The sequence below is a fragment of the Pectinophora gossypiella genome, chromosome 13, assembly GCF_024362695.1.
Source record: "Pectinophora gossypiella chromosome 13, ilPecGoss1.1, whole genome shotgun sequence".
NCBI lineage: Eukaryota > Metazoa > Arthropoda > Insecta > Lepidoptera > Gelechiidae > Pectinophora > Pectinophora gossypiella.
The window spans coordinates 14,023,151-14,045,161 of NC_065416.1; the positions used below are offsets into that span (position 1 = coordinate 14,023,151).

General features: G+C 40.2%; 1 protein-coding gene across 3 annotated transcripts in view; it reads right to left on the reverse strand.

The window, feature by feature from the left end:
- LOC126372098 (unconventional myosin IC) overlaps positions 1-22,011 on the reverse strand; it is an 82,632-nt gene that overhangs the window by 6,458 nt on the left and 54,163 nt on the right. For all 3 annotated transcript variants that reach the window (XR_007567113.1, XM_050017644.1, XM_050017645.1), the window contains 11 exons: positions 19,632-19,844; positions 10,954-11,216; positions 9,985-10,154; positions 9,220-9,374; positions 6,281-6,421; positions 5,203-5,344; positions 4,000-4,117; positions 2,864-2,977; positions 2,016-2,257; positions 826-971; positions 290-413 (listed from right to left, as the gene is read on the reverse strand). Coding sequence is in view for 2 of the 3 variants with exons in the window: in XM_050017644.1 (XP_049873601.1) it covers positions 290-413; positions 826-971; positions 2,016-2,257; positions 2,864-2,977; positions 4,000-4,117; positions 5,203-5,344; positions 6,281-6,421; positions 9,220-9,374; positions 9,985-10,154; positions 10,954-11,216; positions 19,632-19,844 (1,828 nt within the window). In the remaining variant the exon portion in view is untranslated. The remainder of the gene's footprint in view (positions 1-289; positions 414-825; positions 972-2,015; positions 2,258-2,863; positions 2,978-3,999; positions 4,118-5,202; positions 5,345-6,280; positions 6,422-9,219; positions 9,375-9,984; positions 10,155-10,953; positions 11,217-19,631; positions 19,845-22,011) is intronic.

Below are 22,011 nucleotides of genomic sequence, written 5' to 3' on the forward strand. Positions count from 1 at the left end.
TCAAGCGGTCGTGAAACGCGATATCGAAGTTTACACAGCAAGACGCATATATACAACTTCCAACACAACACCGTTGGATTGTCGATCCCTAGTCACACTACCAACTTGTGGGCAGCGGGGTACTATGCTCAGTTCGGTGCCCCGAAAACATCCTTTGGCGGCAGCACACCCTCGCCGCCAATCGCCTATCAATTCCTACAACTAATCCGTATTGGTCAGCGAGTGGTACGCAAATTTAACTCGCTCTCATTTTCAGAGCAAATTCCTGCAGAAACTTAAAGCAACTTACTCTTGAACATCGTCTCAGCCAGTATTTTGAGCTCGAACTGTTTCTTGTCTGCGGGAGACAGCGCGAGGCGGTACTTCCTTGCGAGGTGGGCGCGGTGCAGTCTGTGCAGCTCCTTCGACGCTTCCTGTGGAAAACAGAAGAAATCAAGTAAGACTTGTCTCAGATTGTATTTGATCCTTGACTAAGGCAAAGGTTATTGTTTTAGGCAAATTAAGTTCTGGGGGGCTAAAATGGCCACTTTAGCAATTCATCTAAATCCAAATCATTTCCTGAAATGGCCTTTTTAGCCACCCTGATTTATGTAACCTCATCTAAAACATAATGCATTCATGAATATGGATAACGGCAAAGTGATGCGTCTGAATTTTTGTGAAACCGGGCCTGAAACGACTTTTAAAGACTAAAAATACTTGTTTAAGTAGATTTGATTTTTTTAGCATTATCTTAAGTTTTATGTCGCCGATAAAATGAAAAGCTATCTGAGGGTAACCTGTACGACAAGTGGAATAATTGAAAGAATTTGGATCCATTCATACCTGGCAAGTGGCGGGACACGGCGGCCAGGACAAGTCGAGCAGCTTCTTGGGCAGTTGTGTGGACAACCGCTTCAGCCAGTGCACCTTCGCTATGCCCAGGAACCGCCTGTTTTCTGGCGTCTCCGGACCGTTACGCGTGATGAAGCCTGGAAATAAGGTAAGTATGAGTTTTAGGCGATTCTCACACTGCCTCGCATGATGCAGCGTAGCGCGTGGATGCGTGTTCTTCCGTTGCTTGTAGGTAAGTATCTCCGTCCGTAAAGACGTATAGAAAACACGCACAGTCTAACACACAGAAAATGCATCCGCATGAACGCGCGTGGATGTATTTTCCGTGTGTTAGACTGTGCGTGTTTTCTATACGTCTTTACGGATGGCTTGTAAAGTTGCGCTGGTGGAATTGTTGCTGTTAATCATACCAATAGTACTGAAAAAGTAAGCTACCTCAAGGATTGTGTCCTCTCTAACCTGAAGGACTATCTAAATGAGCTATGGGATATCCATCTTAGAACGTCACCACCAAGTCTGGCTGCAAGGGGTCTTCTGGTAACTCGTGGTATTCGGAACTCTGCCCATCTCAGGATTACGTAAGTTCTGTCTGTCTTTCAACTTTCTATGTCAATGCCAACGATATCTATAATAATAATAACTTCAACGTCAACGATATGTAGAAAGTTTTATATTCTAAAAAAACCTACTTTTTTCTACTAAACTATTCATGGAGACGGAAATGGATTAAAGTTTCTGAATCACCTCATTATTGAAGCAGCTAATTGCTGAGGATATGTCAGTGGATATGTCTCTCATAAAGTCAAGTTCCCCTTCAGCTCATCGGCTCATAGTAACACGAACGGACGCTTACTGATTGCAGATATAACTCTTCTTATCTTATCTTATTTAGCCTATACGATCCCACTGCTGGGCAAAGGCCTCCCCTTGATTTTTCCACTCCTCTCGACTTTGCGCGATCTCCGGCCAATCCTTGCGATAAGCATTGAGGTCGTCACACCATCTTTTACGCGGTCTGCCTCGACTTCTAAGCCCGCCCTGAGGTATCCAGTGAGTAACGACTCGTGCCCACCGCTCCGGATGCATCCGACAAACGTGTCCGGCCCAGTCCCACTTCAGTTTGGCATGGAATATGGTTTTAGATATAACTCAAAGAAAAAAAATCTACAAACAAAAAGTACCTTTTATAAACGCCCGGATGACGTCAGCGGCCTTCTTCCTTCTTTCCCTAAGCTTCTGCGCAAGGAACCGGCGCACCCACTTCTGTATGACGATGGCGGCGGCGCGCATGCGTAGATACTGCTTGCGTTGCCAGTAGCCGCGCCAGCGCGACTGTATGATGGTCGCAATGTCGTTTTTCTTCAGCTGGTACGCGTCTTCCGTGTCGAACAGGGTTTTCGGGAAGCGGATGAAGATCTTCGTGCTGTGAAGGTAATTGCACATGTGAAACGGTTTAAAGATTCTGTATTCTTAAAAAAGACATAACAGTCACTTACTTACATGAGAAAAAACTTATAATTAGACTTTAATACTTATTTGTACAGTATTGTTCGTACGTAAAGCCTCCGTGGTCTAGTGGTTAGAGCGTTAGGCTCATGATCTGGAGGTCCGGGTTAGATTCCCGATGGGGACATTGTCGAAATCACTTTGTGAGACTGTCCTTTGTTTGGTAAGGACTTTTCAGGATTGAATCACCTGATTGTCCGAAAAAGTAAGATGATTCCGTGCTTCGGAGGGCACGTTAAGCCGTTGGTCCCGGCTATTAGCCGTAAAAACACCTCCACCAACCCGCAATGGAGCAGCGTGGTGGAGTATGCTCCATACACCCTCCGGTTGATTGAGGGGAGGCCTGTGCCCAGCAGTGGGACGTATATAGAAAGAAAGAAAGAAACGTTTATTATAAAGGGACACCACAGTAACAAATACAAAACAAATATATATATATATAGGCTGTTTATGTGATGTGTGTTCGTACGCAATTAGTATCGTAAACTATTTGGTTTACTTCTAATTTTGCTAGTATACTCACTTGCCCATCCTGTATTCTTCCTTCTCATACTGCATGGTCTCCACCAGTTTCTGAACGCCATCTCTCGCCGGCCCGCGGAAGTTTGGCCACGTCTCCGAGCTCAAACACTTGTATCTATTGGGAATCACATTAATTGACTTTGAATAGAGCCACCAATTTATTTACTTATAGCTTTATGCGTAAGTAGTACAGTCACGAGCAATAATATGATACCATGTCACACTAACTTTTTTGACAAATTGAACTGTAAGTCTCACTAAATGTCAAATATATTAGTGCGACAGAGTCCTAAAGTGAGTACATTATATTGCTCATGACTGTACATAGTTTGATTATGAACCTAATTACATCAACTTAATTAGAATCGGATTAATTTCGACACTGACCTGCAAATTGACTAAATGTACCAGTTAAGCTTGTTAGATAATTAGATTAAAAGTACATTTAGAACACGATGACATTTTAAAATCCTTAAAAAACCTTAGTTATACAGGTGTTAGTGACACCGTAACGAATACCGAAGGGGATGATTCAGACCATGATTCAGACCAAGTGGAATTTTCTGTCGCAAAATCCACTTGATATCAACTCACAATCATGGTTTGAATCACCCCTCAAAGTTTTCGTTGCGATGGCACTAATACCCTGTATATTTAAGTATAATTATTATGAAAAATTTGATAAATCTATGTCGTTAAATATCGAACAGTGCCGCCAATTGTACTGTTATCTTTCTTGTATATGTTTTTATAATGATTCATGTATGCATCTGCAATAAAGTAAATTTGATTTGACTCGAATTCATGCACTTATGAATCTTATGATAACAATAAGTATAAGTAGGTATTTGAACTTGGCTGGTATACTGCCGTGCGCTTTGTGTCGGAAAGCACAGTTAAGATACAGTAACGATTAGGTATAAGTGTTTAAATACAGACATATTAACATTTACAACAATTACAATATGTTGCGCGAGATAGAGTTCTTGAGAATAGTTCACTTCTTTTTTGATGTGACTTATGCGACCATTTGTCCGGCCAAGTAGTTAACGCCAAATAAGTAATGTCAAAAAACGCCCTTTCCAACCTCTTTCTTCTATTCCGTATTCGAAAATAACATTAGCTATCAATTCTTACCTGTCAAGGAAGGCATCGTAGGTCCTCCTGTAAGCGAAGCCGGCGCGTCGCACGCGCAGGTTCTCCATCAAACCGAGATATTTTACCTGGTGAGACACCAGCTTGTCGTCGAATTGCACTAAAAACAAATATTGTAGGTAAGTACAATGACAAGGAGAGAGAGAGAGAGGAAGAGAGAGAGAGAGAGATAGAGGGAGAGAGGGAGAGAGGGAGAGAGGGAGAGAGAGAGAGAGAGGGAGAGAGAGAGAGAGAGGGAGGGAGAGATAGAGAGAGAGGGAGGGAGAGATAGAGAGAGAGAGAGAGAGAGAGTACATTCTAATTTAATCCATACAAAATGTCATGAATTGCGAAAGTTATTCCCCGGCCAAGTAGTTAATGCCATTTGCGGCAATAGGCAAGTTTCCAACTAGTCGAATCAGTTACATTTATGAAATTCTGATTACTAAATAAAGACCGATCTAAAGGTAACAAAAAACGTATTGTTTTTTCTACATAAACATAACATAAACTGCCTATATACGTCCCACTGCTGGGCACAGGCTTCCCCTCAATCAACCGGAGGGGGTATGGAGCATACTCCACCACGCTGCTCCACTGCGGGTTGGTGGAGGTGTTTCTTTTCTCTATTTAACTTATTTATGAATTTTATTAAAGAAATCATGTCAGGGGTGGCCTTTGGCGGCTCAATAGTAACCCTGGTGGGTTGATGAGGTTGGTAATCTACATCACAACCCACACGAGAGGAGAAGATAAAGAAAAAATAATAAGTCCGACATTTTTTCACGTTTTTCTATGACGTCACAGTGTGCTTTTTCATACAAATTCCATAGTAATTTCGTGTTTTAACGTTTAGTAAAAAGTAACTCAATGAAAAAACTTATTATAAAATTGAAGAATTTATGAGATAAAACTGTTTAAGATTACCCGTCGCACTACCAATATTGCATGCCTATTTTTATAAGCAAAACATGATGGTACTTATTTACACTTTTTACCATGTTAAAATACCATGTTTTAAGCAAATACATGATTATGATTATGAACTGATTTGACTAATGACGAAAATAGCCTATTCTATAACTAGGTATATCATTTCTTCAAACATGATGCTACTTTCTAAGGATGAACTTGGTGCATTTATTGTGATAGCCACGGTTTAAATCAAAAGCCAGCCACAATAAAGCTCGTCAACAAAGCACTTACTGGGCATCTTGAAGTCGTTGGGTTTGATGCAGCGTATGTAGGAGGGTTCCTTGGAGCTGAGGATCTTGATGAGCTCGTTCAGGGAGTTCTTGAACTGGGTGATGGCTGTCTCCGGGCGTTTCTTGCTCAGAAGGTCCATGTCCTGAATATTGAATTAAAGAAGTATTTTTTACATTTTTATTACCTAAGTTTGATAAGAAATATACGGCCATCTTGTTTATCTAAACAATTTAAGAATTTACAGCGTGTTTAGGATCTCCTAAACACGCTTTGACACGCTCGCTGGAATGAAGACCTACTGGCGAACTATTCTGGTCTACAAAGCTCGAAGTACGGAGCGGCGACAGAATTTCAGCTCCCAGCTATGTGGCTTTGCGGGTTTTCGAACAGCAGATGGTTGTTCTTCAAGGATCAAGTGCTCAAATCAAATCACACATATAGTAGTCACACGTATAGTTGTGTGATTTGATTTGAGACCTCAGTCTCCTCTCGTGCTTTCGAATGTGACTGGCAAAGCCAAACTTTGTTTTGAACACCTGGGCACACTGGGGGCAGAACAGCATGACTTTTACCGTGTATTACCGAACTATTCTTGTAAATCTACCTGGAAGCATCTAGCGGCGATGGAGTTGCCGCTACCATCCAGCCAAGAGTCTGCAGCTCTTTGAACAGCAGGTAATTGTTCTTCTGAAGCAGGTGCTCGTATGAAGACGTACTCCCGTTCTATGCTTGTCAAAAGCGCAAGACGATACGAAAGTGGCACGGGATGACGGGACCTCCAAAGACTGACTACATCTGCAGAGCGTGTGGTAGACCATGCTGCTCTTGGATTGGCTTATACTAGGTGTTAGTGACGCGGTACCGAATATTGAGTGGCTCAACTCATGACTCTGAGCTAATATCACGGGTAATTTCCTGTTGGAACATTAATAAAAAAAATTGCGACGGGCAATTCCACTTGATGTCAACTCAGACTCAAGTTAAGGTGTCTCTAACACCCTCAGGCACTCCAAAGCGGCTGGACGCTATGAATCATCTGTCAGAGATGAATGAGGCCTATGTATTGTTGTGAACCCACCTTGAAGCATCGGGCGACGATAGAGTTGCCGCTGCCAGCCATGAGACCCTGCAGGTCTCTGAACAGCAGGTCGTTGTTCTTTTCCAGGAAGGTGTTCACGTTGTACGTCACATCCCCAGCGTAGTGGACTAGGCAGAACTCCTGAAAACATAACCCAAAGGATCGGTCAGTTGTGTCAAAGTGTATAAAGTCATATACTACGGACACTTATTTCAAGTTATACCTGTAATTTTCTTATCCGCCGAAAAGGAAAGAGACGGATGATTGACAACTGTTAATTTTAAACGAATGAGTGAATGAATGAATGACCCGGTCGAATCGAATAGGTATCTCGCTGATATTCAACACGTTTGACGTGGGCTGTCAACTTAATTCTGTCGGGTTACTGGCGAATCTAAAGTTTTGAGGGAGTTATTTAAATTTCTGCCTAAAATAGACATGTAGTTATAGACAGCGTAAAATGAAAGGAATTGCCGAATGGAATGAGAATTTCGAAATAAAAATGATTGACGGTAAGAAGGAAAGGCCAGTATGTGCATTTTGTACTCTGCTACAGAGGTAATCGGATTTCGGCCCAGAAGTCAAAGTGCCGGCCAAAAAAATATTTTGCTGTATTCCGTTAGATCTTATCACTATGGCATCAAAGCTGATGCCTACCCATAACCCAGACTAAATACAACGTTAGAAACAAAACTTTAAACTCAGCCATACCCCGGACACTTCATACAACCAACCTCGTTTTACACAGACACCACACATTGACGTTATCGTACACGCACATCTGTGTGAGTGTCGTTTGACACCATACGATTCAAGTCTAAAGTATGTTCGAGGGGGTGAGGTAAACCTAGCTCAGACTCTGGTGGGGAGCCAGAGTGTACTGTATCTTTCATCCATGTGTGTAAAACTTGTTTAGTATGTTGTGTGCAATAAAGTATATTTTTGTAGATTTATATTATAATACGTATTATATATAAGCAGGCAGAAAACAAGAAGAAGAACAAAAACGTCATTGTGAATAATAATAAATAGACTGCTGTGATTGCTTGTGCTGTCAACAAAAACCAGGCCTGGTTAAAAGAGTGAAGAAGCTGATCACGTAAGTGTTTCCCTTATTCTTTGAGCTGGGCTATTTTCAGGGTATGGAGACAGCGCAAGTGGTTAGGATTCTTCCTTTCCACCTTTTTTCTTTTTTTGCATGAATGTGTATCAAACACATAAGATGGTTATATATCTCACGTGATATACACGTGAAAGTTTCATGCTCCTGAAATTGTTTGACAACATCATTTGCGAGATAAACTATAATCCTAATCAACTGACTCTTCCCGGGTATCATATTATAAATGTTGTTATCTATATGTTATCTGTATTTTGGAACTTATCTACGTCCTGTTTAATCATTACGTGCGGAAAGCATTTAAACTATGATACATACGAAATAGATATGAGAAACAACAGTTTGTTAAATACAACGTTAGAAACAAAACTTTGAACTCAGCCATACCCCGGACACTTCACACAAACAACCTCGTTTTACACAGACACTACACATTGACGTTATCGTACACGCGCATATGTGTGTCGTATGACACCATACGATTCAAGTTTAAACTATGTTCGAGGGGGTGAGGTAAACCTAGCTCAGCCGCTGGTGGGGAGCGGAGAGTTGCCGTTCTATACGTAGTATTATTTCTTATTCTATGACTAAGCGCAAGCTGTACAACGCAAGGAATGCTGTCAATACCTCCTTTGGGTGCACTGAACTTAATTTATTAGTTTTTTTTTAATTTATCTTAATGAGGGACAATACAGATGGCGTTGTACCGCTTTAACGTGATAATTACTTATTTTCTCATTACTCGAGTACATAATTATTCCAAAATACAATGTAATTAATAGCAGAAGCATATAAATACACATTAGTGACATCGTAACGAATACTGAGGGGGATGATTCAGACCATGATTCTGAGTTAATATCAAGTGGAATTTTCCGTCGCAAAATTCATGATTTTTTTTTAGTTTTTTAAAATTATTTTCAATTCTATACTTTTGCGATGAAAAATTCCACTTGATATTAACTCAGAATAATCAGCTGAATCATCGCCCTCAGTATTCGTTACGATGTCACTTACACCCCGCACAAGTACATACTGTAGCCATACAAGTAGGTATGGGTGTTAGTGACATCGTAACGAATACTGAGGGGGATGATTCAGACCATGATTCTGAGTTGATATCAAGTGGAATTTTCAGTCGGAAAATTCATGAAAATTTTTGTTTTCTTTTAAATTATTTTCTGTTCCATACTTTTGCGACGAAAAATTCCACTTGATATCATCTTAGAATCATGGTCTCAATCATCCCTCAAAGTTTTCGTTACGATGTTACTAACACCCTGTATAAAAATAATTGCTGCTTGATATTTGGATCACATTACGTATACAATTATGTTGCTACCTATATTGCTTCTCTTTATTTTGTTCAGAACAATAATGGGTTGAATATATGGTGCCTGGGTCTTGCTTGCGCTCTGCGATACGCAGCCGAGACACAAACTGCATAAAATGTTTGTTTACCTATTGCTTACCCACAAGTTTTTGTTACCTACTTATCTATGTATAATGTAAGACGGACATCGTAGATACCTAGCATCGACACAAACCATGGTTTAACGATGCTAGTTAGCATAATCACTGTGTGTACTAAATTTTTGAAAAAAAAAATAAATAAGGGTCATGTACATCTAAAAACAAAGATATAAGATGCATATGTCTGTTAACCATGAAATTAGAAGCTTAAACGAAGACAAAACTGCACAGCGCCATCTACTGCTTTTTTGGGGAACGTAGCCTGGAAAGTCAGACATCCCTGTAGTGATAAAACCTTAATGTCCAAAGGGTCCAATGGAAAAATGGACCTGTACGAATGACTTACGTCTCGTCCCATGATCTTCTGTGTCCTGGAGTCGACCTTCCGATGTGACTTGTAGTGGGGGTGGCCATCCAGGTGCTGGTTGAGCTTCTCCAGGAAGCTGAGGTCGCTGGCGTCACCAGGGCGGAGACACTCGTCGTCCAAGATCGAGATTATACCTGTAATGCACCATCATAATATGAACAGTCTATATACGTCCCTGTAGTTGGCATATAGGGTTTAGCGGCTTTATAGTGAACCTGACACTAGGGAGAAAAAGAAGAAGAGCGCTGGGGGCTCTCATCCGGTACAAAATTTATACAACACAGCCTCAGGGCGTCGTCTGAGAGGAAAATATTTGAACGAATTAATCGACCTTAATGAGTCGATAGCGATAAGCGCTGAATGAGGGAAATCATTGGCCACGCCGGCGGCGGGGTCGGTATCGGGGTTCTGAAATGGTTCGGGGTTTGTTCTCGCGAATTGATTGGCCGCCTCTATGGCTAGAGTAATCGGATCGTCGGATCGTATATTACGTCCTTCGGATGCCGATACTTTTCAGTACCGTCCCTAAACGGGATGTATTTGTAAGCCGCAAATACCAGCAGATTCGGGTGGTGCGTAGCTGAACCGAAAGCCGGAAAAAAACCACACTCGAACTCCATACAAGATTCTCGTTCTTACCATGTGCAGCCTCGAGACAGATGGTTCACGCGCTACCTTCCACCTTAATGACCTACGGCCCTACAAAAAAGGAATCCTTAAAAATATATGCAGGTAAGATAGTACCTTTATGCCTAGCCTCAATGAGGTCGCAGATGACGATGTTGTTGAAGTACTCGACGGGCTCCCACTCGATGCCCTCGCGCAGGTACTCCTCCTGCTCCGACTTGAGCGTCAGCTGGATGAACAGCTGCTGCAGCTTCTCATTGCAGAAGTTGATGCAGAACTGCTCGAAACTGATGAAGAAGGGGATAGTTTATTAGTTTAGTCAGCTTGAGAAGAGATAGAAGATAGCATATGAAGACGGCATTGAAAGAATCCTATCGGTCTGTCCGTTTATGTCGTGGACGCCCAGTTCCCTTAAAATTTATAATATAATACAGCATTACGCATGTATCCGCGGTAGGCAGAGTAATATAGTCCATCCACTCCTCACCAGCTATGTTTAAGTTCCATGTAATAATAAGGGGCTAGCCCATTGCCATTAACCACGCACAGATCCTGGAAAACACGTGATATCAATACTTAATCTATGATCCAAACAAAAACATATACAATACATGCGTGATATAGTGGTTTCTTTTGATCAGAAAATGACAGGCCTCGTGTAATCAAGCCATATGTCATGTTCATGACACAGATTGGAGAATCTTTTTACCATGGTGACATCTATGGTAGATATACCACACTGTGCGAGCACTGTGTCTCACGCGAAATCTCCTTGTGTACTTTGCGTCTTTTCTCCGCGATGTTGGAATCAACACAATGTGATGTGTTCGCTGATAGATGGTGGAGTGTATGAAGAGAGTGTTTGGCTTTTTGCAAGAAGATTACGCAAGAAGATAATGAATTACTTACTGTTTTGTTTTTTATTAATAATTTTCTTTTTATTCTTAATTCATTGTTTATTGTCTACTTATATTAGTATATTGTATAATATTATTAGATTTCATATTGTTTTCTTGTCATACAACGCATTGGGGCTGTAATATTGTATGTACCTTTGTAAGTGACATGGAAGATCAGAACACTCACCTATTCTTAGGGAAGATCTCGAACCCGTAGATATCCAGGATACCAATGACGGATGCTCTCGGATCCTTGTCCTTTGGTGCTAGTGATGAGTTGAGCCTCTTCACCAGCCAGCTGAAGTGCTTGTCGTACATGGACTTGGCCAGGGCGTCCCGGGCGTATTGGGCTTGTTCCAGGTCTAGGGGTGTGTTGACAACGTCGCCGCGAGCGTCGATGGTTCGACTTGTTAACGCCTCGCGGAGTTTCGTTGGGTTGACTTTCAGGAGCTGTTGGAAGAGGCATGTCAGATACAGGGTAAGAATATACTTTCTTAAATGTGTGAGGATGAAAATCGTTTTTTAGAATGTTCCACGCTGATTGTCATCCTTTTCTATTTAAAGATATATTTCTAGTCAGCAATTGTTTTGTGACCTCATTTATTTAGACACACGCTATCTATCTAATCACCAACGGGCCCTTAACATATTCTTACGTAAGTGACCTGTTACTTTGCTTAAGGGCTGGCTAGGTGGTGAACAATCGGGATCGTAACTTTAAGTTATCACTTAAGAACATAGGTGACACTTAAACGTTGGTGAAAATAATTTTCTCGTTAGGCACTCCTTAGGCCAGGCGCGCACTACGAGTTTTTCGCCGCGCGGCAGAAAAAAGCAGCGGCATAATGTCGCACTGTAATATAGGATGTTGCTTACTTGTTCTGTATTGAGGCGAAGTAATCACAACACACTATTCACTTTTAACTGTTTATTGTAATTAATCGTACAAAGAACAACAACTGGCACAAGTAAATAATATTCGATAACTAGCAATTATTAGCGAGCGGCGGTAGGCGTAAGACTGATGCGGCGACTCGCTAGCCGGCTCCGCGCCACACATACCTACAATATGTTACGGTTCAAGTACAAATAACAATGTTGCAGTTAGACTCAGGCAAATGCTAATTTGTGAATTACTATTTTAGTATGTGTTAAAAAGTATAAATTGATAATTGTGTGAATTGTATACAATACTATGGGTAAGTATATTATGTTGAAATATATATTTATGTATTTTTATGTATATTTATATAATGTGTAATTATGTTTAAATTTTATGTTTAATGTTTAGTTTTATGTTTCAGGTGCAGACTTCGGAGGCGACGCCACAGTACTCCCCCGCCGAGACCGTTTCACGGGCGATAGTAGTCTGGGAATCTTACCACCCTTCCACTTCTTGTTTTTCTCTCAGGGTTTGCAATTGTCGTCGGGTCTTGTCGTTGTGGCGGCGGTGACGTGTTGCTGCTGCTGTCATTATTGGTAAGGTAGGCCGGCTTCAATCTATCTATTGTAACTGTGTGCTCTTGACCTTGAACCTCTACTTTAAACATTTTTGTGTTTCTTTCCAGCACCTTGTATGGACCGGTATAAGGTGATTCCAGTGCTCGCTTTGCTGGACCTCTGCGAAGAAAAACGTATTCTGCTTGAAATAACCCTTTTGGTATATAAAAAGTCTTCTTACTGTGGTTCGAAGCTGGAGTTGGAGATAAGCCAAGAATATGTTGTCTTAGGCGTGCGACATAGTCAACCGGATCAGGAGCTGGATTCGTCGTTGGTGTGAAAAATTCACAAGGAAGTCTAAGAGGTTCGCCGTAAACCAACTCGGCGGTCGATGCAGATAAGTCTTCTTTCCAGGCGGCTCTCATTCCTAGAAGGACGAGCGGAAGGGATTCTGTCCATTGGCTGTTGCTTTGGGCCATGATCGCAGCTTTGAGTTGTCGATGGAGTCTTTCAACCATTCCATTGCTCTGCGGGTGGTACGAGGTGGTAGGATGGTGTTCGGAGCCCATAAGTTTCATGATGTTCTGAAACAGATGTGACTGGAACTGTTGTCCTCTGTCGGTGGTTATGGTCTGTGGGCAACCGAAGCGCGACACCCACCCGGACATGAAGGCAGACGCACATGTTTCTGCTGTTATATCCACCAGTGGGTATACCTCAGGCCATCGCGTAAATCTGTCGATAGCTGTGAGGCAGTACCTGAAACCAGATGAATAAGGCAAAGGGCCTATTATGTCAACATGGACATGGGTAAATCGTTGGGAAGGAACGGGAATGGGTTGGTAGGGACTGAAAGTGTGGCGTGAAATTTTCACACGCTGGCAATCTGTGCATTCCCGAGCCCAGTTTCGGCAATCTCTTCTTAAGCCTGGCCATACAAATCGCTGTGCTATCAATTTGACAGTGGCTTTTGGTCCTGGGTGGCTTAGATTGTGAAGACAGTTGAAAATTCTCCTTCTAAACCCTGGAGTGACGTAAGGCCGTGGTTGTTGTGTTGAAAAATCATAGAACAGATTGTCTGCAGTTTTTCTCAATTTCAGTGCCGTTCCATTTTGCAGTAAGTTTCGCAGTTCAGGATCTTGAGCCTGATCTCTTGCGAGCTCACGAAAATCAACGGCTTGTGTTATGTCATTGATTCGCGACATTGCATCAGCAACCACGTTATTCTGTCCGGCAATATGTCTGATATCTGTAGTGAATTGCGATATGTAATTTTGATAGCGAAACTGTCTTGGTGATGCATTATCCCTTTTTGTTGTAAAGGCGAAGGTAATTGGCTTATGGTCTGTGAAGACAGCGAAAATTCGTGCCTCAAGCATATATTTGAAATGCTTGATCCCTTCGTATATGGCGAGGAGTTCACGATCATAAGGACTGTATTTTTTCTGTGCAGTAGAAAGTTTCCGTGAAAAAAACCCTAGAGGCTCCCAAGAAGTCGTTCGTCTCTGCTGAAGGACGGCCCCTATGGCCTCATCTGAAGCGTCAGTGAATAAAGCTAATTCGGCTTGTGTATCTGGATGACAGAGAAGTGCAGCTTGTGATAAATTATTTTTACATTTTTCGAACGCGTCCAGCATCTCTGGAGTGAATGATATAGGAGTTGAACCTTTGGCATTTCCAGTTAAAGCTTCGTTGAGTGGAGCTTGAATACTCGCTGCGTGTGGCATAAACCTTCTGTAATAGTTCAGCATTCCCATGAATCGTCTAAGCTCTTTTGCTGTTTTAGGTAGGGTGTAATTCTTTATGACTTCAACCTTTTCTGGCAGCGGTCTGGTACCTTTGGTTGAAACATGGTAGCCCAGGAAGGTGATCTCTGTTGCTCCCCAAACACATTTTGAGTTGTTGATGAGAACACCATACTCCTTGAATCGGTCGAACAGAGTCCGTAGGTGAAGCAGATGTTCGTCTTGTGACTTTGAAAATACAAGGATGTCATCTAAATACCCAAAGGTGAAATCTAACCCTTGGAGAACTTCGTCGATGAAGCGTTGGAATGTCTGTGCTGCGTTCCTTAATCCGAAGGTCATGTATGGGAACTCGTATAGTCCGAAAGGTGTCGTTATTGCCGTTTTTGGTATGTCGCTTTCCTCTACCGGTATTTGATTGTATGCCTTTACCAGGTCGACCTTACTGAAGATTGTTGATCCCGCTAGTTGATAGGCAAAGTCATTAATGTGCCGAATAGGGTAACAATCTGGTATTGTCCTTGCATTCAAAGCGCGGTAATCTCCGCATGGACGCCATCCATCATCTTTTTTGCGTGCTAAATGGAGGGGTGACGACCATGGGCTCTCGGATCGTCGTGCTGTACCGCTCGCCAACATTTCTTCGAACTCTTTTTTCGCTATTTGTAGACGATCTGGGGCTAAACGTCGTGGTCGTGCTGAGACAGGTTGGCCAGGAGTCGTCCGAATGTGATGTCTGGTGTTATGCTTCAGTGGAGTCGGTTTCCCAGAAGGCCTTGTAATCTCCGGATATTGTCGAAGTAGTAAGTGATAAGCAGTTTCGCCCTTAACTGCTTTAATGACAACTGCTTCATCCTTAATGTCATTTCGATGCGGAGCGGAAATGGATAGGCTTGTGATATTGTCAATAAGACGGTGGCTACGACAGTCCACTAAAAGGTTGTAGTGACTTAAGAAGTCCACTCCGATTATGGGTTTCGATACATCAGCGACAATAAATCTCCAACTGAAATCTCGGCGCAATCCTAAGTCTAGGTGTAACTGTATGAAACCATATGTAGGTATAATTGTACCGTTTGCCGCAAAAAGCTCATATTTTGTCTTAGCCCGGTGATCTCTTGTCGCTGATTTTGGGAATACGCATAAGTCTGAGCCGGTATCAATGAGGAATTCCACTTTTGTTTTCCGTTCAGTGACGAAGAGGCGGCCGTTACATACAAGGCAGTCATTTCCCGCCACTATTGGCTGCCGTTGAAGTTTTCCGTCTTAAACTGGCATGGTCTTGTGCATTTCCATGCGTTATTGCCAAACTTACGGTGATAGTAACATATATCGTTATTTGCCTGACCGCTACGCGATTTTGAACGTGAACGAGATCTATTATTATATCTGTTATGTCTACCACGGTTGAAATTACGGCTTTGATGAGCTGAAAGTGCTGCCACCTGCTTTGTAAGCTCGAAGATCTGACGCGCCATGCTTTCCATAGCCATCGATTGTTGCATAGCAATATTAGAAGTCGAAGGTGCTACTTCTGCGACTTGAGGTGAAGGTGAAGCTAAAGCCACTATTTTATCGGCTAGGTCTGCTAGTTTTTCTATCGACATATCTGGATGCGAAGCAATGATTGGCTGAATGCTTTGAGGTAGCCTATTTGACCATATCGTTCTAATAAATTCATCAGGTACTTGTGGACCAGCTAGATGTTGGAGATGACGCAAGAATTGTGATGGCTTCCTACTTCCCATTTCTTCGTTATTAAGAAATTGCTTCAGCTTTTCTTCACGCGGCGCCGTAATTCTTTTAATTAATTCTGTTTTCAATGTTTGGTACTTATTTTGAATTGGCGGATTTTCTATTATGTCTGCGACTTCAAGTGCATATTGGTGTTCTAGTTGACTTGTAGCGATATAAAACTTGGTCGAATCCGTGGTTATTCCGGACAATATAAATTGACCTTCCAATTGAGAAAACCACATAGCTGGGCGATCCGGGTAGAATGGAGGTACTTTCACACCTACTTTAAATAATTCCATGCCTGCATTGGGGTTTTCCTGCTGCACTGTCTGCTGAGGTTGTGCAGCAGTGCCTTGCGAAGTACCAGGGTAGTCCTGCGAAATCGTAAAATCCTTTGTCCTCTCCATTGTTCTTCGATTGACGGTTGCGAAATTCTTTTCGGGGTCACCACTATAGGATGTTGCTTACTTGTTCTGTATTGAGGCGAAGTAATCACAACACACTATTCACTTTTAACTGTTTATTGTAATTAATCGTACAAAGAACAACAACTGGCACAAGTAAATAATATTCGATAACTAGCAATTATTAGCGAGCGGCGGTAGGCGTAAGACTGATGCGGCGACTCGCTAGCCGGCTCCGCGCCACACATACCTACAATATGTTACGGTTCAAGTACAAATAACAATGTTGCAGTTAGACTCAGGCAAATGCTAATTTGTGAATTACTATTTTAGTATGTGTTAAAAAGTATAAATTGATAATTGTGTGAATTGTATACAATACTATGGGTAAGTATATTATGTTGAAATATATATTTATGTATTTTTATGTATATTTATATAATGTGTAATTATGTTTAAATTTTATGTTTAATGTTTAGTTTTATGTTTCAGGTGCAGACTTCGGAGGCGACGCCACAGTAATACTGTACCAAACAGTTTTAAATTGTATTGCGCGCACTGGACGGCAGAGCCACCGCAGCGGCGCAGTATTACAGTGCGACATTATGCCGCTGCTCTTTTCTGCCGCGCGGCGAAAAACTCGTAGTGCGCGCCTGGCCTTAAACTCGGGCATAATTCTCTCAAATGATTTTGATAATTTGAATACTTCTCTACTGAACTGTGACAAATGAAAAAAACATACAATGTATCCTTCTTCCGCTTAACCTGAGTAGTTAGGTTGTTGTTTTTATATCCCTAACAACGTAATAACAAACTGAATGAGGAAGTACCTAAGAATATCATATTTAAAACAGTACTACAATATACTATAGATAGACATTATATTGACATACGAATAGTAGGTAAAATGTGAATATCATTGCACTGAATCATTATTATAAAAGAGTCACACATTAAATTCCAAGGATCATGAAGTCATTCAGTTTAGGAAGGAAATATTGCAACATATCCTAACTTAGTGATAACCCACACCGAACGAGCGAGAGCGAAGCTAACACAAGAGAATACATTAAATACATGACATTATAAAACCGTTGGCAATGTACAACCAGTAACGCTAGTAAGAATAATTTCTTAAAATGTTTGAAATTATTTTATAGCTTCATGACAATCATGACGATAGTTCAACAACCTATGTTGTTTATTGTACAACGACAGAAATATGATCTGGGGGGTTAAAAAGGCCACATCGAAACAATTCATCTAAAAAATCAATATTGTTTTTTGACATTTGTGTGCATTGCGCATTTACTTATATATGCGCAAATATTAAATTGTAATCTTGCTTTATAGATAAATTGCATAGGTAAGTGGCCTTTTTAAGTCCGACCACCTAAGTAGTTAATGCCATCTGCGGCAAATGTACGATTATCACGTCAAAAAAAGGCCTTTTTAAGCCCCCTGCTGTATAATGTTGACTGAGAACCGAAGTTTTACTGATTACGACCTTTTTATATAAGCGAGGCTTTTTTTATTAACATATATTTTGACTCATTTTCTTGGCACCGTTTATTTAAGACTGTTTTAACAACTTTGTTAATATAACGTACAATATTGAATAGATTTTAGCTCATGTTCGCTCGGTATGAAATATAACATATTTTTGTCAAACAGCGTTGATAAGCCGTAAAGTCACGAACAGATAAATAAGTACCTAAGTATTGTACATTTTATAAAGTTTTTCTTGTCATAATTATTTACACTTCATACGAGTACCGTCAAATCCTTTTTATTAAATTTTCTATTCTTACTTCATACCTTGCTCCTTGTTAGATTGGGGATGAGAGCTCCTATTTGCGTCGCTGCAGTGGGCTGCACGCGCCCAAGTGTATTATAAGTTTTTTATATTGTGGTTTATTTTTATTCTTTACTAACACTAGAAATAAGTCATTTACTAACACATATGAGTCAATGGTTACTTGGAATAAAGATTTATTATTATTATTATAACTAAAAAAAAACTTCCATATGCGACGCAATGACATTAAAATTAAGTCATCATTGTTTTTAGTTCTGAATCACTCTCCTGCCCAACGACCTACGAATATTAAAAGCAAAATACAATACATTATTAATTATAATTGCGTCAATACGTTTCGTAAAAGCTGCCACTGCCATAGCAGAGTAGTCGAAAGATACCGAGTTATTTGCATAAACAATTTAGAACAATGAGCCCAGTTAGTGCCTTGCGGTACACCGTCTGAACAAACGATTCATCTCAATAGATATTGTATCAAAACACATGCAAATATGCGGCACTGTAATCCTTGAGTTGGTTTAAACAACTATTCTGTTTAGGAGAGTTTTCTGTGGTTATAATAATAATAGTAACTCTTTTAATAATAACCCGATGTAATATTGTTATGTTATCGAATGCCTTGGTGAAATTCTTTGAAAGTTAAAGAACAATGAATGAATAAAGTATTTTGGTATTTATATTATTTTAGTACCTAACGAAGGTCTTCATTGTTTGTCCTTTATCCGCTATGTTTGTGAAATGGGGCTATAGATTGTAAGCAGATTAATATCTAAACGCACGATTTTTGTGGCGTAATGACTAGAGTACCATAATCGGAGGTCCCGCGTTCGATTCCCGCTCAGGTCAATTTAGAAAAGTTTGTTTTCTAAATTAATTCCAGCGGGAATGTGGGTGTCTTTCTACCAACCAGTCCAGGACTGTCACGGTCGTAGTGGAGTATATTGCTTATATTATATATTGTTTATATTTTGTATTGTTTATATTGCCCCAGCGCATATTAGGTTGATTGACTGGAGGCCTAAAGATCTAATTACCCGTGTTGCGATCTAAGGTACTTACAAAGATGTAAAATATTCTTAATATTGTTCAAACACCAGGGTATTTTTTAATCTGCAAAATTTCTGTGCCCGGCAGTGGGTTTTTTTAATAATATAGGCTCACGCTTGACCACAATCTTACCTGATGGTAAGTGACGATGCGGTTTATTGTTTTGTAATAGTTATTTTCAGTTATAATATAGTATGTATACTTAAGTTATTTTATTTATTGTATATTGCCTCAGTTGTAGTTTTTTATGTATAAGATACAGGTAAAATGTATTTACCTAGTCTAGGCATTAAAGACTACTCTTAAGCAGCAATTTTTTATGTATTTTGTATCTTTTGCAGTGAAATAAATTATATTATTGTATTTATTATGCAGGGTGTGTATAACAAAACGTGGTCTAGTGGTTAAGCGTTGGACTCACGATCTGAAGGTCCTGGTGGGGATGTATCACAAAAATCACTTTGTGCGCCCAGGTTTGGTTAGTCCGATTCGGGAAAATCATCAGATTGTCCGAAAGTAAGATGATTTGTGCTTCGGAAGGCACGTTAATCTGATCCCGGTTATTTATTCCTTATGTAAGTACGCAATCGTTACATGAGAGCAAGGGCCTTTGGCGGCTCAATATTAACTGTGACATTAGGGTTGATCAGGTTGGTAATCCAACAAAACTAACCTCAGCAACATTTTCACTATTGGCATCATGGGTCAGGATCTCAGCGGATCCCTTGTCGTTCTGCACGAACTTCACGTTGCCCAGGTGGAGGATGCTGGCGACGATCTCGAAGATCTCCTGCTGTTCCGGTGCGCTGATCTCGATGACCTTCATCGCTTCCCGGACCACGCGGAACTGATCTGCGTCGTTGGTGCGCTGGCCAGTTTGTGTATTCTAAAATTAAAAAAATTATAATTAATTTTCAATTTAGAATACAACACTTTCGAAAGTGGGGTTTCTATTTGTCTATCCTCTTTATTATTTACTTCTTCTTCTTATGTGATGTGCTCTAATGTGCCGTGTTCATCTATTAGTATGATATATATGTAAGTATCTACTATAGTTTCTATAATATATTTGTCAATAATTAATTGAGGTCTCAATTTTTCCCGGATTGAAATTGGTTTTCTCTATACAGCGACGAATAACTGAAAATTCTGACAGCGCGTACGGTGCGGAAGAATTGAACTGCTTTCAGCTTAAGTAAGAGTCCATCAGAAATCAGAAATCATTTATTCGCTTTGGATAGGTAGGTAAAGAGTCACAATATGATATAAATCAATGTGACAGAATCTCTATTCTGCTAATTATTATTAGCATGCAAATACTAAAAGTTCAAAAATTCACTAATAAGTACTAAGTATAAAAACTATTAATTTTTAACCATTCGCGTAATTTACAAGTCATTATTTTAGTAGGTCCGTTTTTAAATTTTATAATTCAACAAAATAAGTTTGTTTTCTATTACACCTCTATACCAGCTATTTTATTTTATTTTATTGCAATAAATGAATATGAAGCGGTCTCTTTGGTAAGACCTACCTGTTAAGGTCGAGTTCTAATTTTGACATGGTACATTATATTTTGTATTTAAATAAAGAGTTAATAATCGATATTTGATGAAAGAAGACTCTAAATTAAAAAATATCTTTATTTTATAGGTAACATAGTTACACTTTGAATCGTCATTTTTATATAACGAACGTCTCAACCGCCTAATACTACTGTAGCTACTCACAACCTGAACTTAACCTGTATAGCCGGGGAAAAGACACTGCAAGAAAAACCTCGGTAGAGGGCCTTAGATGTTCTTTAAAAAAACATTATTGTCCAATAAGATATAGAAACTGTAAGTCTACAAATAAAATAAAAACACAGATAAAGAAATACATTCAGAGTAAGGAACTCTTGAGATCAGATCAGATGATATCTCTTGACCTTTGTAGGTCGTTCAACTGTTTCATATGGCCATATCTGTTCGCTTTATGGTTTTGAGTGGGTGTTGTCGAATTGCCTTTGTTATATTATAAAATGTATTATATTTTTGACGAATATTCAGACAGAGATATATTTGTGGCAGTTTATTTTAAAACCGGAAAGGTCCTGTGGTACACTGGGTTGCTTTTCAAACGAGGAGCACCGGTTCGAAACCCGGTACCGGACTTGCACCAATGAGTTATTAATTTATCTTAACATAAGCATACATAACATAAACAGCCTATATACGTCCCACTGCTGGGCACAGGCCTCCCCTCAATCAACAGGAGGGGGTATGGAGCATACTCCACCACGCTGCTCCAACGCGGGTTGGTGGAGGTGTTTTTACGGCTAATAGCCGGGACCAACGGCTTAACGTGCCCTCCGAAGCACGGAATCATCTTACTTTTTAGGACAATCAGGTGATTCAAGTCTGAAGAGTCCTTACCCAACAAAGGACAGTTATAGTCATTTATCAGTGCAGTTTTCAATAATACTGTAGTTATTGATTGGTGGATCAGCAGCTTTATAAAGCTCTAAAACCGTCAGTATTTAAGATCTATCATTATGTAAGTAGGTGTTTAAGTCTTTTTTTCTATTTGTAACTATAATGGACCCGATTCCTGCAGACACCTCCTAATTTTACTTTAAGTTATACCTGTCATTTTCTTACCCGCCGAAAAGGAAAGGGACGGATGATTGACAGCTTTTAAATTTAGGAAGAATGAGTAAATGAATGAATAACCCGGGCGAATCAAAAAGGTATCTCGCTGGTATGTAATCCGTTTGACGTGCTGTCTACTTTGTCGGGTTGTTAGCCGATGTAAAATATTTAGGCGGTTGTTTTAGATTTCTGCTTAAAATTGACGTGTATTCCATAAATTTTATGCCTGTCGATTACCCGTCCCTTTCTTTTTCAACGGATAAGAAAATGACAGGTAAAACTTAAAATAAAATTAGATGGCGTCTGCAGGAATTAGCACCATTTTATATATAATTTATTTTAAAATATATATTGTTGTGTCTCATTTCCATTAGACAATTAAATATACTAGGTCAAACACAATTAGGTCAGATACTTATT